Raw genomic sequence first — 16,442 nt, forward strand, 5'->3', positions numbered from 1 at the left:
AACTCTGCCTCACCTGTCTATTATAATTCTTTGAGGGTGTCCACAAATGTGGACGATGGTAATCCAGTGGCTTTCAGAAAGCCTTTGACAAGATCCCTCACCAAAGGTTCTTCAGCGAAGTAGGCGAGGAAAGGTTCTCTCATGGATCCAGTAATTGGTTAAGAGAGAGTAAACAAAGGATAGGAATAAATGGTCAGTTTTCATAGTGGAAAGAAGTAAATAGAAGGGTCCCCTGGGACCAGTGCTGTTAAGCATGTTCATAAATGATCTGGGAAAAGAGGTAAACAATGAGGTGGCAAAGAGTGCAGACAATATAAAATTACTCAAGATAGTTATGTTCAAAGTCAACTGCAAAGAGTTACAAGGGGATTTCTCGAAACTGGGTGACCAGGCAACAAAAGGGTAGCTGAAATTCAATGTTGATAAGTTCAATGTAATGCACATTGAAGAACATACAAAATGCTGGGGTCTAAATAAACTGTTACCACTTAAGAAAGAGCTCTTGGAGTCATTGTGGATAGTTCTCTGAAAACATCAGTGTGTAGTGGCAGTCAAAAAGCTAACAGAATGGTAGGAACCAATAGGAAAAGGATAGTTAATAAGACAGCAGATATCATAATGCCACTATCTAAATCGGCCACACTTTGAATATTGCGTACAGTTCTCATCATCCCATCTCAAAAAAGATATACTAGAATTGGAAAAAGTACAGCGAAGAGCAACAAAAATTATTATGGATATGGAACAGCTACCATATGAGGAAAGATTAAAAAGACAGGGCTGTTCAGCTTAGAAAAGAGACTACTAAAAGGGGATATGATAGAGGTCTACAAAAGTCCGTGCCTAGAAGAGTCATAGATCCTCTACTTTTGTTGCAATCCCATTTTGTGTCTCTGTTTATTAATTGTATTGTGATAGCACCTAGAGGCCCCAATATGGATCTGGACTCCACTGCACTATGTACAAATACATAGTAAGTGATGGTCCCTGTCCCAAAAGCTTACAATCTAACTGAACATCAAAATCTATGTTGGAACATAAGCAAAAAACAGTCTTGCTCCAAGCAGCCAGCTTTTACCTGTAATTTGCAACCCAATAAATGAGTTTAGTCATGATTCATTTTAACTCCTCGTTATTCACACTGTGTGTGTGTGTGTGTGTGTGTGTGTGCTTTTATCTGTTTTGTTTTTCAGAATGTGTTTTAGATCTTTTATTTCACAAGATAAAAACAACTCCATTTTTTATAAACCTATCAATTTTTTTCATAAATAAAATAGGTTCGGAATGAAATCTGACACTTTTTAGCATGTTTGTCTTTATGTTGGAATTTGAAAACCACACTCTTACTGTTTCCATCTAACAATGTCAAATGTGCAGATCAAACCTGTAATCTTATAATCATACTACACACCAGAAACTAATTTTGTATCAATTGTGTGAAAATATGCACAAGCTCATTTCACTGCTATATTTTTTTCCGTAACAGGTTGGTGGTTGGAGCCAGCTGTATCCTTTGTAAAAGCTGTAATGATTTATGATTACGATTGGCGTATTTTGTCTTTTCTGTGAAGGCTCAATTGTCTAAATTCCCCCACTCTTGAACTGTTTACCTGCATCAGTGGTTAAACTACATTAATTGCATTTTGAGCAGTACAGTCACAAGAATTCAGATCAGATGATGGTGCATTCTGAGGGTCTTGCAAACATTTATCTATGAAGTTTCCTGTAATATGAACACTAGCTTGGTTTTGTTCTTTCTTTATACAACAGCAACGTTATTGCCATGGATATTTCATTGATTAGAATAATCCAAGTCTTGTGGCAATATCCTTGTTTTGGTTGTTTTTCATCTGAAATCATGTAATCTATATTCCTTTAATTGATGATTCAAAAGATGTGTCCCTTGAGTGTGCCGGTTTTCTCACAGGCATTGGACAGGATACCACGGTCATGGTCAGAAGTATCCCACTTCGAGGGTTTGATCAGGTAACCATCGGTATAGCTTAAATCTCTCAAGATGTGTGGGGTATTTTTGTCTTCTATAGAAATAGCAGCACTTTCCTTCACAAAATATTACCTTGTAGGTGTGTTATAAATATTAACCCCATTTTACAAAAGGGGACCTGTGGAGGGGAGGTCTAGTGACTTGCCCAAGGCTACAAAGGGAATTGGATCGGAACTGACATTGAGTCAGGAACAACCAAGTTCTAGTCTTGTATTCAGACCACTAGACCATACTTCTTTTTTTCTTCTACTTAATTCAAGCAAGAGGGAAGTGGCCAATTTGATTTGCTCTGGTTGTCCCATGGTTCAAAGCGTCAAAGGCTGTTTCTCCAAAATTAGTATAGGGCAGGTCTTCACTACAGAGGGGGGTCGATTTAAGATACGCAAATTCAGCTACGCGAATAGCGTAGCTGAATTCGACCTATCGGAGCCGACTTACCCCGCTGTGAGGACGGCGGCAAAATCGACCTCCGCGGCTCCCCGTCGACGGCGCTTACTCCCACCTCCGCTGGTGGAGTAAGAGCATCGATTCGGGGATCAATTGTCGCGTCCCGACGAGACGCGATAATTCGATCCCCGAAAGATCGATTTCTACCCGCCGATTCAGGCGCGTAGTGTAGACCTAGCCTTAGTGTCCACTCTTGTACTGGCTGAACCATTCTTGCTTAAACTTTCTAAGTAATTCTCTCTCATTCAGATAACAAGCCTAGAAAATTTCAGCCAGAAGGGTGAAGCCTTTGGAAAGTTAATCATCTGAAAACAGAGGCTTAGACTTTAAACCAATATGCAACACTAGCTATAGCGGTCATTCCCACTGTAATTAGTTGGATTTTTGTAAACAGTTGTAGATGTGCATAATCGTTGCATGTTAAAGATTATTATGGTTTGTTTTATAAGTACAAACTTTTTAAAAAGAATATTTTCCATATTTCTGTGAAAACGAGATAGGGCAGATGATTTTAAAATATGGCTACATCTCAAGAATTTGAAACAAGGCACAAAACATAGCCTAAACTGGCTAATATTCTGGGATTTATTCTCACCTTGCTATGAGGTCTACACCTGTAAATCCATAAAAATCTTAGGGTATTTATAGAGTGCCATGAACGTGTGAGTCCTTTACAAAACACTTAGAGAATATTCTTTTCCCGTGAAACTTTGTCTTATGTGGATAGAAACAATACATGTGATAACAGTTTAATCGCGAGGAGGAGTGGAGGCAAAACAGGTCTGGAGATAGGTGTAGTCAGATTGTAACGAGGTTGAGCCTGATAGAGACTGATGAGGTAATATTGATATACCAGGTTTCAGAAGAGAAATAACATTGGCATTTGCTACTGTATTGCCAGCCACAACTTTTAGCTTGAAAATAAAATGTTAACGTATAAGCCAAGAATGAGCATTTCTTCTGTGTGGGTGGTTGTGTGATAATATCCTTGTTTATAAGTAATAAACAACTCATATGATAAAATACAACCTGACTCACTACAATCAAGAGCAATGACATCTTTGAATAAACCTGTCAATGGGGCAGTTCACGGCTTGACAGCGGTGTGGCGTTGATTCAAACACATTTATCAAAGGTGTCTCCTGAAAAACCACCATTTCCTTTTGTAGTAAAGCTTTTCAGGATACCTTAATGATTCACGTTTATTGCAGAGGCGTATGATAGGTGTAGTGGCCGCAGGAAACGCTGTGCTAGTTGGGTTATGTAAAGGTTTCCCATTTTCAGACTACCAGAAAAACTGAAATTCTGACAATGTTAAGTTGAATTAGCTGATTCTTTATAACCTTTTGATATATATCAAATGATGTGGAAAACAACCAACCTAGCACTCCTTGCTTTACATTGTTAAGTGATCTACACACTTGATTCCACTTAACATTCTAGGAGGCAGGTAAGTATAACTTGCTCCCTTTTTATAGATGGAGAAGCTGACACACAGCGACTAAGTGGCTATCACAAGGCTATGCAATAGGTCTGTTGATGGAATAAGGATTGCATCTTGGGATTTACTGGCCATGCTTAGTGCAGTAGATGATGTTGGCTGTCTACACAACACTGAACAGTTTTAAAATCCCAGTCTGACTATTTTGAATAGTTGCTTGTAAATAGGACATCAGACCTGTCATACACACTGTTCTTTATCTGAAAGTAAGCAGCAACATAATTCAGTCCACTCACACATCTATGGTTCTCCAGTTTGAGACATTTGGTTTTTGCTCACTGCTTGCCCAGAGGGGAGTGGTGTATGTAGGATAATGTTAGTCCCCTTCTGCAGAAGCAATGCTGTCTAAGAGCAGCTTTATTAAAGAGAAATAGTAGTCATAGATGCCCTACAAAACAAAATAGAGGGTACAAATAATAAACAAAACTGGAGTTTGGGAATCATACCCTGTGTATAAAAGACACATACTGGTATGTGTACACTCATGTCAGTACGGATGATGACATGTCTACCACCTAATTGGTACTATACTGGGCCAAAGATGTATCAAAAGATCTGTAGAGGGTAATGAAAAAACACATGTATGTAAACGCCAAACGGCAAAACTGAAATTAAAAGGAATTTTTTAGCATTTTTGTCATCTTATTTGAGTTGGTCCTCGATTAATAGCAAAATGATCATACATTCCAGCCCTTTCAGTCACCTTGGTGATGATTAAGGCCCCATGTAGCGTGTAGCACATTGGAGTTAAAGTATGTAGCAAGGCTCCCAAGTTGATTGTATATAAGGGAATTATACCACATTGCTAATTGATTATGGAATATTTGATGCAATGCTCTGTTAAAAAACCAGCTCTTCCCATGGATAAATATAAAGACTTACCTTCATGATCAGCCCAGTGTTTGGACTGTGGTCAGAATGTGTCTATGAAACCAGTGAGATCTGGCAAAACAGGACCATTAAAAATTAAGGCCAAAGTGTGACCTGTGCTGTAAGACATGACTTGCAGTGGGTGCAAATATACTGATTCTTAAAATTATGGTGACCCTCTATCCCACCACTGTAGTTTGTCAGGACCTCAGTTTGTCTGTCATGTGAGAAATCCCCAAGTTCTGTCAGGTTCACTGGATTGGTCTGGCACAGCATGAGAAATCCCAAGGCATGAACATTAGGTTTTCTGTTAATGGTGGAAAAAAAATCGTAATTGTATTTTTACATGCTGATATTTTACATTCTCTATTTCCTATGCAATTTGAATGAGGCTAGAGGTGGTATATTCTAAGGCAAGGCCAGCCAAAACAAAGAAAAAGGTCCTCAGGGGACAGCTGTTTAAATCAAAATGATCAGGGTTTTTTTAGGAAGCTACAAGGTTGCATAGGTTTGAAATAACAAAGTATGCTTGACGTGGTTGATGTATTCACTAGGTTTTAATGAGCACAAATAAGTTGTGGATTTTTGAGAAGACTTAAAAGTTGCTTGTTTTTAAATAAAAAAATGTTTAGGTTTTTTTTTTTTTTTTACTTCACAGCAAATGTCCTTCTTAGTAACCGATTACATGGAATTGTGTGGTACAAGATTTTTAAAGAAATGCACCCCAAGTAAAGTTGAAAAGCTGAAGAGCGGCAAACTGCAAGTTACCTGGAAATATGCTGACTCAGGCAAAGAAGAAATGGATGACTTTGACACAGTGATGTGGGCAGTAGGTAAATTAGATCATTTTAAAATAACTGCTTCTTAAAAATGCTTTCCACTCTTGAAATGAAATCCCTCACCCCTGGTGTTGTGTGGTGTCAAACAGCCTCCCCCTCTACAGGACTTAGCACCTGGCCATTGATTCTCACTCTCTTATGCTTGACTTGTTCAGTTACAGTCCAAAAGTTCCCTTTTATCCTGATGTTCAAGGGGGCTGCCGTTTCTGCCTCTAAACTCCACGTCCTCCACTGCAGTGATCTGCATCCAGTTAGGAGAGAGAGAGAGAGAGAGAGAGAGAGGCAGCCTTCTCTAAGAACCCCAACATCTCACAGGAAATGTAGTAGCTGGAGGTACTTGTGTATCTCAGACACTCCCAGTGAAGAGCTCAACTGTTTGTCCTCCACTCACCTAAACTGCTCTCACCTGAGGTGAGCTGACTCCTGAATCAGTCCCATATACATAAATGCATGGTAGCCTTCAAGTCATTAAACTAGTCGCCAAAAACTTTATAATCAAGAATGAAATGAAACAGGTTTTCCACTTCAGTTACATCAAATGTTATAGAAAATACCAAGCATAATTCGTGTAGAGTCCAAAGTATTGAGTAATGTATAATATAAGGCTTCCAGTACATGGAATGGAAAACATTTTTTCTGCCTCACGTCCCACAACTCTGCCATCACTACCATTGTCAATTTGCCTTCACTTCCTGTGGTCCCTTGTTTAGATTGTACTCTTTTTGGAGTACGGGACCTATTGTCTTCGATTTTTGTAAAGATCCATGCATATCTATGGCAGGATATATCAGCTGAAGCGGGGGGGGAAATCTGGCTAACAGATTGGATTTAACAGACCAGATAAGATTTAAATTTGTTGCTCAAGAAATCTGTCGGACACTGAAAAAAAATCAGTTTTACTATGATTTAATTACTATTCTAATTATAATACTTCTATGATACTCTTTCCTCTCCTGATATTGCATTATAATGGTTGGTTTCAGAGTGGTAGCCATGTTAGTCTGTATCAGCAAAAACAACGAGGAGTCCTTGTGGCACCTTAGAGACTAACAAATTTATTTGGGCATAAGCTTTCGTGGGCTAAAACCCACTTCATCAGCACCAAAGAGATTGTGATTTGCCTAAGCTTACTAAGTGGGTCAGTGACAGGAGTCATTGATAGGAACTGGATGTCCTGACTTACTGCACTCAGTGGACTGTCCAATAAACCACAGCTGCCATCCTAGTTGTCTTTTCTTCTGACTTAAACTAACTCTCTTTTGTATCCCTATAACGCAGAGAGAGGGATGTAGGTTATAAATCCTGATCAACTTTTGCTTTGTTGTGCTACTATTGTGGCTCTCCATCTGAAAGTAATGGGGTTCTTTTAAGGTCCGTTAAAAACTATGTTAATAACTAATTCCCTTCTCCCATAACTGATCAAAGACACAAGTATTTGCGAAGACCAGAAAGCTCATGCTGTTTTAGAGTTGCGACAAGCCTGAAACCTTTAGAAAAATGTTCAAGAACTGAGATCATTTCATTTTTCACACCTGCATGTTTCCCAAACATCTTATCTGATTTGCCTCAGACTTGCCAGTAAAATTCTACCCTGGTGTATAGTCACACCTGTGAATTTCTGGTGGATTGAATTACTTTTGGCAAAGTTGGAAGTGGGAGCTGTTTAAAATTGAGCTGATAAAAGAAACCTGGCTTTAACCTTAACCATAATCTATAAAGCTGACTAATATACTACTGCAGGTCAGTTGAAATCCAATTCACTGCTTTGATTCAAAGTAAAACTAAGTATTAGAAAGCAACGTTAGAATAACTAAATTTGTTTTGTATTCTGGAAACTAACAACGGAAGTTTCCTCAGTGTTCACTTTTGCTCTCCACCCTTTAAGAATTAAACACATTAACAGTTAAAGCTGGTTAATTGATGGGCAGTCCCGGTATGATTCATTGTATTTTCTCTGTATCAACACACCCACACCAGGTGTCTCAGATAATAGACTGGGAAACTTAGTAGTGTTGAGGATTTCCTGTCTGCAGATGTGCCAATTACAATGCTGATTGAAAAAAGTCAGCTTGTAGAGTTAGTTAGAAATTAGCCTCTACAGTTAACTAGTTGTGGTCCGAATCATAGTAAACATTTCATTGTTTAATGTTGACATACACAGACTGGCACAACAATGCTAGAATTGTATTAATTAATTATTAATTAATTCTATTAAATCCTAGAAAATATATTATTTTATAGTGTTAACATTGGTAAATAAACTGGCTACCTATTTAGTAAGGGAAATTTGATAGCAGTGTTCATGAAGCTTATCCTCTTTGCTAAAAATGTATAATTTGCAAATTTATAGAACGGGATTTCCACTGTCCTAGATATTCATTCGTCACTCCTGCTAGAGCTGTTTTTTTAAATTATTCAACTTTTCCACTTATATGGCTCAAGTCACCAAAACGTAGTCTATATTATGCCCCAAACAGTTTTAAATCTGGTTGAGCTGAACCAGGTTTTTAAATCAGTTAGAATATTTGGGAAAATTGCCCTAGTATAGACAGCAGGTCTTGTAGGACTTCCAGAATTGTATGCAGTGTGGTTGTAACCATGTCGGTCCCAGGATATTAGAGAGCCAAGGTAGGTGAGGTAATATCTTTTTGTTTCATTAACCAACTTCTGTTGGGTGAGAGAGACAAGCTTTCGAGCCACACAACTTTCTTCCAGCTTGTCTCTCTCACCCGACAGAAGTTGGTCCAATAAAAGACAGTACCTCATCCCCCTTGTCTCACTTCCATTATGTCATTTAAAGGCTTCAACTCAAAACCTTTGCTTGCAGGCCTCAAATGGGACTACATTACATTACTGAATAGATGCAGTAAGGACTTTCAGTGATATGGAAGATTAATCTTCTACCTCTGTTGGCAATTACATAGAGCTCATCATCATAGTAGCTGAACATCCATCAAAAGACTGTTGTTTCAAAAGAATTCCCATGAGCTCAGAAGACAATGGAATTCTACTGAAAAGACAGTCTTTTGAAATCTGCTATGGTATTATGCAAATAACTTTTTTATGTTGTTCTATATCACCTTTTCTTCTTGAAAGACTTCAAAGCACTTGCGCCATATGGGCCTGAGTCATCACTGCTTTGTGCCTCAGATAGTAATTTACACTTGCACCACCTGAGTGTAAAATGCTGCCAAATCAAAAGGGACGTGATTTACATCTACTGTATACGTGCATAAATGATGATCCCAGGTGAAAAGCTCTGGAGATCAGATCCTACATGTTGAGATCACTTCCCCAGCCACTGAAATGCTGTAACCTATGGGATGAATGCAGCAGCTGTTTAGCAGCATACAGCAACACTTCATAATCATTTATAACCGGAAGTGAAGAATAATGTATCTATTTTAAATTGCAAGGGGAATTTAAGAAGGCAGAACATTTGCCTGTGTCATCAAGGATAACACCCCAACTTCTGTGAAAAGTGTTATGAGATATTTAATTACTGCAAATCTTGGTGGGAGCTAATAATCATGTAGGTCAGCTATGCCAGATGTGTTTATAAAAGATAAATACACTTTCTTCCAAGCTTAGGGTTCCTGTTTAGTTCCTGTTTAGTTCCTGTTCCTGTATAGTGGTTGGGCCTCAGTTCAGACTGGTAAAGAGATACTATTTTTGTATGCCTCCCTCTCCCTTTTCAAAAATAAACAACCATATGTTGTTAAAAGCTTGATATAAAAAAACTCTCAGTGTAGACATCTTTATGCTATTCAAAATTGTGAATTAAACATTAAATAGAAGAAAGGAACTCTTGAGCTAAAGAGCTGCTAGTCCATCTTTAACTCACTATTGTATTGGCCTTGTGATAGTGATGTATTATCATGCTACAGCACCTAGGTGCAACAGGGTAAGTTAAGGACCCTGGCAATTATTTATTTTCCTTTGTAAGAGCTTTAACAATATTTGAACATATGTTTTTGTGGATTAATAGTTGTATGTCAAATTCTGCCTACCTAAATTCCCCCTGTAACTTCTGTTGGAGATACTAATATTCACTTCCTGTTCTGAAATATTTTTTGTTCCTGTGTATTGCTAAAGAGCTTCCCTGTTCCACCCTAGAGATGGCTGTAGCATTAGATACCTCCTGCTAATAGGTGAGGTCAACAGAAGAGCCTAGCATGTGTGTATGTAGATCATTGAGTCTCTGGCACTTGGGTAGTCCTTTGAGTTTATGTGGAAGGCACTCAGATAATAGGGTGATGTATGCCAGTATAAAACCCTACGATGGGCAAGAGACTCTCAGAGTGAAAGAGAGAAGACCAGAGAAAAAAGAACCAAACAGCTTTAGTTTTAAAGTTGTGGGGAGAGATTGCATTGAGTCCTCTTGGCCAGTCAAATGAATGTTGTGATGCCAACATCTTAAGAAACAGCTCCCTTGAAATGTCTGCATTAATCAATGACACGTGGCATTCTATGTACATTACTCCCCAACCCTACTAACAACCACCACAAAATCAATCCTTCCCCTTTCACAGTATCTTATGGAGGTTCCTCCAGAAGGCTCCATTGTCTTGGGGCTGCTCCTTGCACCCACACTGATGGTGGGTGATTTTTCCAGCAGCCTCTAGCTACGAGCTAGTTGGTCAGGACAGGAGTTGGGTCCTTTCTGGTAGAGGGCTGGGTGGTTGGTTAGGGAAAATGGATCCCCTTTGATTTCTGAGGTGCAGAGTCTGTTTGTGACCCTCTCTTAATTGAGGGACTTGGGGAAACCTCTAGTGGGAGGATAGGTTACTCCTGCCTGGTGGCAGGCTTGCAGAATGGGCTTTCCTTAGCTAGTAGTGTTGCAGGGTAGAGGAAATAGGGCTCCATATTCTCTCCCAATACTAGCTCTTAAAACTCCATCATGGAGCCACTGGCAAAGAAAGGGCCAGTGTCTGCAAGATTCTAACTCACTGTAACAACCTTTTTGCCCCATCTCCTCCTTTTTGATCTTTACTGCAGGAGCCATTGAGGGAGGAGGAGCTATGCTGTGCAATCTCTGTGCCCCCACTGGTTGGGTGAGATTCTCTGTCATGCACTCAGAGGCCTGCTTTCTCGCCAGGGGGCTTGCATGAATTCCCCTAGTTCATTAGCAACGTTGGTGAAATGTTAGGGAGCAGGTTTTATCTACCTCCTTTGAATCTGTTGGAAAGTGCTATGGAGTGGGTCCTGCCAACACACAAATGAAAATGTATGAGTTCCAATCCATCGATAAAGACAAACCGACTTTATGGAATATCCCAAAATTATTTTCATAGGCCAAGCAGGATGGTGTTCTGGTAAACTGCTGATGCAAAATGAGAAGCATAGACAGAACCAGCACCAAGAGCAGTGGGAGATTTATAGGTTAGCCGCACACAAGAGAGCATTGGCTCCCAGATGTATGCAGTGGAGCGAGCATTTTCGAGTCTCTGCTTGCTGTTATGTTTGCACTTACCCCGCACTGGGAGATGAGCACTATGTCTTTGAAATAAAATCGCCTTTACTATAAAAATAATTTATGCCTTAAGCTCTTTAAAAGTGAACAGGTATCAGGTTGTCCTTGTTATATATGCTCTTCAAGCACTAGGCCTTATGACTCTGGGCACCAGGTGATCTCTTTCCTAGTGCGTATGTCTGAAGAAAGATCATTGGCTTTCCATATTAAGAAAGGGTTAAGCGTGCCTGAATTGTTTTTATACCAGTTTTCTTCAAACCTTACAACCACATCAGTTTGGATTAACCAAGAAAACAAATTTTGCTTTGGAGCTTCCCTTTGATACTTCCCATATGTGGAAGTAATGCCCTGATCTCCTCTGGGGATAACCCTGCCAGGCCTCTGTGCCAAAGGGATGATCTTGAGAATCCTCTTCAGGGACTAGGCTGGCCATTGGATTCTTAACCTTTGAACTGTTTAGTGGGAAATAATGCATCTCTGTTAATCTCACAAAACCGTTACCGCTAATGTGCTGTAGTTTGCTGAGAGCCTGGATATTTTGTTCTGAATTCCCATTACATTTTGTTTGTCTTTCTTGCTTATTTTAATTCCTAAATCTCCCAGCAGGATGTGATTTAAAACAGTATCCTGCTGGAAAGTTGTGTCACTTCCATTAAATGTTAGCCAGAGATGGAATCTTTCTAGGGTTTTCCCAAGGCCCCATTGCAGTGACATGCAACAAGACTCTCTTAGACAGAATTGTTCTTAAAATGACATTTATTTATTGTTGTCTGATGTGAGAGGGAGTTGGCTGATGCTAGATGTGCTGCACGTTGTTTCTTTCATTGGTTTAATGCACAGATATGAGGGATCTGTATTTTGTTGCATGCTTCTTACATTTATCATCATGTGGCAACCACAATTGCTTCTTAGTGTTTTGTCAAAGCTAGGAAACTGAGTGTAATTTACACTTTGATCTGTGCGTGAGAGTGCATTTTTGAACAGCTAAGATGTGAGTTGATGAGCAGTCCCCCTTTGCAATTTCCAGCTTTGTAGAATCACAGAAATAAAGGATTGGAAGGGACCTCGAGAGGTCATCTAGGACAGTCCCCTATGCTGAGGCAGGCCCAGATAAACCTAGACCATCCCTGACAGGTGTTTATCCAAACTGTTCTTTAAAAAATCATCAATCATGGGGATTCCACAACCTCCCTTGGAAGATTATTCCAGAGTTTAACTGCCCTTATAGTTAGAAAGGTTTTCCTAACATCTAGCCTAAATCTCCCTTACTACCGATTTAAGCCCATTATGTCTTGTCCTACCTTCAGTGGACATGGAGAACAATTATCACTGCCCTCTTTATAATAGCCCTTAACATATTTAAGTTCCCTCCCCTCCCCTCCCATCATCTTTTCTCAAGACTAAACATGCCCAGCCCTTTTAACCTTTCCTAAGAGGTCAGGTTTTCTAAACCTTTTACCTTTTTTGTTGTTGTTGCTTTCCTCTGATCTGGAATCTCTCCAATTTGTCTACATCTTTCCTAAAGCATGGCACCCAGTATTTCAGCTGAAGCCTCCAGTGCTAGCTAGAGTGGGACAATTACCTCTGGTGTCTTTACAAATGAAACTCTTATTAATACACCCCAGAATATTAGCCTTTTCATGACTGCATCATACTATTCAATTTGTGATCCACGATAACCACCTGATACTTTTCAGCAATCCTACCATCTTTCCAGGTGTTCCCCATTTTGTAGTTGTGCATTTGATTTTTTCCTTCCTACGTGCAAAGTACTTTGCACTTGTCTTTATTGAATTTCACCTTGGTGATTTCAGATCAACTCTCCAATTTGTCAAGGTTGTCTTGAATTCTGATCCTGTCCTCCAAAGTGCTTGTAACCCCTCCCAGCAGGGCGTCTGTCATCTGCAGATTTTCTAAGCATACCCTCTACTGCATTATCCAAGTCATCAGTGTCATCCATGCATTCATGACTTGGATGTCAGTATGAAAACAGTGTTTGATGGAAAATGCTCCAAAGTAATTCCATGCCCCCATTATAACTGGTGAAGATAGAAGCTGGTGACTACCATTAATAGTGATCAGTCAGCGCATTGCTTTACATGAATATCAGAGCCAGCCTTTATGGACACACAAAGTCTTTGGTCATTGCCCCCTTAAATTGGGAGACTTAGTAATGTGCAAAGGACCTTAAATTTCAAACTTATGTAAAATACTCTCTAGGTCTGCTTGTTAGTGATTTTATTCCTAAAGATCACAGATTATCCACCCAGTTATACAGTTACCCAGCACTCCAGTGTCCAGCAGAACCAAAGCCATAGATGCTTTGATTTTTGTTGTTGGTTTTGGCAAGACAGTAGATCACATCACTGCTATAGTGGATGGTGCTGCCCTGTCTACTTTTGTTGGCACGAGGACAGCAGCAAGCTCCTTAACAGCTGCTGAGCTAATTTCTGTGCTGAGCAGCTAATATCATCTTCCCCAGAAGCCGAGGCAGTTCAATACCACCAGAAACCATATGGCATAGCAAACCAAGCAAGAGGTTAATTGTAGCTCTGACACAGACTCTGTGACCAAGTCACACAAGCAAAGCTGACAAGAACTTGCAGGTCTCTGTGAGTGAGATTTTCAGAAGTGCCTTTGAAACTTGAGTGCTTTTGTTGGGACGTGCTCCTAAATAATTTAGGTGCTTTTGAATATCTGACACACAATGAATATTTTTTACTATTTTCTCCCCCTCTCAAATGTCAGTTATTGCCAGCTGGCTATACTTTGGTATTATTGGCTAGTAGACGAATGAGGGATCAAGATAGGCATCACTGGTTGAGTAGAGAGTTAATGCAATAAGAGACCATAGCAGATGAGCAGTGAGGGACATGGTTGTGAAGGAGAAGTTAAACTTGGTGTATATGCCAGAAAACCATCTTGCTAGCCCTCCTCAAAATCCTCTGGCCAGTCCTATGCATAGTGATTTGTGATCATGGTAGACAGGATTCCTTTACTGCAAAAATGCTTTGGCAGTCCCTGGTGTGAAGCTGTCAAAGAAATGGTAGTGGGCAGAATAAATCCAATTTCCAAGGAAGCGGTAAAGGAGCTATTACAAAGTCCTACTGAGGTGATATAAACAACCCCCTTTATCACCACTAGGAAATCTTCAATGAATAGACTGCTGCAGGCATACCCACAGACTTGTGTTGTGGTTTTTTTTTTTTTTTTTTTTTTTTTCTTCCTGTCTGTGCCTATTACTGTGGCTTCTCCTGACGGTAGTTGGTGGTACTGTCGACATGATGGTGCCATATGCGCCAACTCAGTGGATGCTAAAAAAATAGTGCGTGCTCTGCACTCACGGATCAGCGCCTCCTGTCCACCGATGGCCCCGCCTATCAGCTCCTCCCCCTCTGTCCCAGCACCTCCCGCCACGATCAGCTGTTCAGCGGCATGCAGGAGGCGCTGGGGGGGGGGAGAAGGAGCAGGGGCAGGGGCAGGGGGAGGCAGGGCGGGGGTAAGGACTTGGGGCAAGGGGTGGAACGGGGGCGAGGCCTGGGGCAGAGCGAAGGTCGAACACCCCCCGGCAACCGAGGAAGATGGCACCTATGGATGGTGCAACTGGGCTGCCTCTAGGCTCATTGGTCACAGCAGTGACTAGTGCCGCATGGATCTGATTGTGGCTGAGGAAAATTCACTCTAAGAGCTGCTCACTGGGAGACGGCATGTAGGCTCTGGTGGCAACATTTAGTGTATGACTGACCTGCTGTTTGTCCCAGAGGGGAATACGTGGTTTATCTGTTGATTTCATTAGCTCAGTTGACTGACAAGTTCCTTCAGGAAGCCACTCTGCCAAGGCTTACCTAAAACATTATTTTCTGTACAGACAGCAGGGGAATAGGACCAGGGATATATCTGGTTTTCAGGGAGACATGGTTACCCTGTTTGTTTACTAAAAGTGCTATTGTCATGTTCATTCACAATTATTGAAGGGTTGGCTGGGATCATGGCGGGCAAGAGTCAATTAGCCATTGTTTAAAGGTGGAACAGGCATCTGTATCTTTCTTTTTCTAGAACGGTGGCACAATATGTTGCAGTTCTGATTTTAAAAAAAAAAGCTACAGCCAGCCCTGTGCCCTATATGCTTTCATAGGTTCATTGTTGTTCAGAGTTCAAGGCGGTGGTCATCTTCAGTGTTTGGAGCTGTGATTAAAAGCATGTGTGCTGACTTTGCAAGAGAGGCCATTTCTCCGCTTTGATTGGTGGGGTTTGGAGTATGCTTAGGTTTCCTCTTCCTGGGAAGAAGCTGTAAACTGATACTTTCCTAAAACTGTACTTTAAAAAAAGTTGAAACTACCTTGAGAACTTAAAAGTAATTTATCAAAAACAATTAGCCCTACTACCTACATTAGGAAGACATGTTAGCGACTGCTTTAATACTGCAGATAGGTGAATGTGGGAAAATGTTAGGGCTTCCTAAATTTGGGATTAGAATTAATGGAGCTACTTGGCTGCATGTGAGAGAATTCATGAGCCAAAGGCTAATACAGTTGATCTAAAGTAAGATTACTAAATGTAATTCTAGTTTGTGAATGTGAGCCACTGGGGCTGGAAGCCAATACAAATTCAACCTAGTTGAATATTTTATTACTGCTTTCATAACTGCACTTGGGCAATGTAGTTGAGCGTGCAAGGGAGTTTCAGAATGACCAGCAAAGCATACTTTATGTAATTCTTTAGCCGCTAATACAAAATACACATGTTAAGGTAGGTTGGAATTGAAAAGCTATGTGTTCTTCTGCAGATTTGATAAACTCTGTTGTTTTTTGTCACAGTGCCTCAAACTAATCTATTGATGAGGTTAGGAGTTGGGTGGGTTTTTTTAAATGTCTGCTGTTGCGTGCTAAGCTTTCTCTTGGCTCAGCCTGGGCAGGAAAAAGGGGAAACTAGAAAACCCCATTAGCTGTCCATTTGCAGAATATCCAGGCTTTACTCTCAGTACACAAAGAAATACAACGGTAGGAAGTTGTTTCACATCCGAGCCAAGATAAGGTCCTGGAGGTTTATTATTTTTGTTGCCTGATAGCATCGGGACTGTGGAGCAAGGGGCAGAGAAGGAACAGCAGATCAACATCCCATGGGGACAACAGAAGGGAAGACAGACAGATAGCCAAGTGCCGACAGCTTCAGTCAGTACTCCCAGAGGAAGTGTTGGTTTCACCAGATGAAATTAATACACAGAAGTCCTTACTGAGGCATTCAGATGTGACATTGTTTGGGGGGCCTGGTGATATGGCAGATGTGTAAAGCAGTGAATCATATGTT

At 40.5% G+C, this 16,442-nt stretch overlaps 1 protein-coding gene across 2 annotated transcripts in view; it reads left to right on the forward strand.

Annotated features, from left to right (window-relative positions):
- Positions 1 to 16,442, forward strand: part of TXNRD2 (thioredoxin reductase 2) — a 56,886-nt gene that overhangs the window by 17,671 nt on the left and 22,773 nt on the right. For both annotated transcript variants that reach the window (XM_034791673.1, XM_034791674.1), the window contains exons 9-11: positions 1,487 to 1,506; positions 1,895 to 1,986; positions 5,482 to 5,656. In XM_034791673.1, the coding sequence (XP_034647564.1) occupies positions 1,487 to 1,506; positions 1,895 to 1,986; positions 5,482 to 5,656 (287 nt within the window). The remainder of the gene's footprint in view (positions 1 to 1,486; positions 1,507 to 1,894; positions 1,987 to 5,481; positions 5,657 to 16,442) is intronic.

This window comes from Trachemys scripta, chromosome 15, assembly GCF_013100865.1.
Source record: "Trachemys scripta elegans isolate TJP31775 chromosome 15, CAS_Tse_1.0, whole genome shotgun sequence".
Lineage (NCBI taxonomy): Eukaryota > Metazoa > Chordata > Testudines > Emydidae > Trachemys > Trachemys scripta.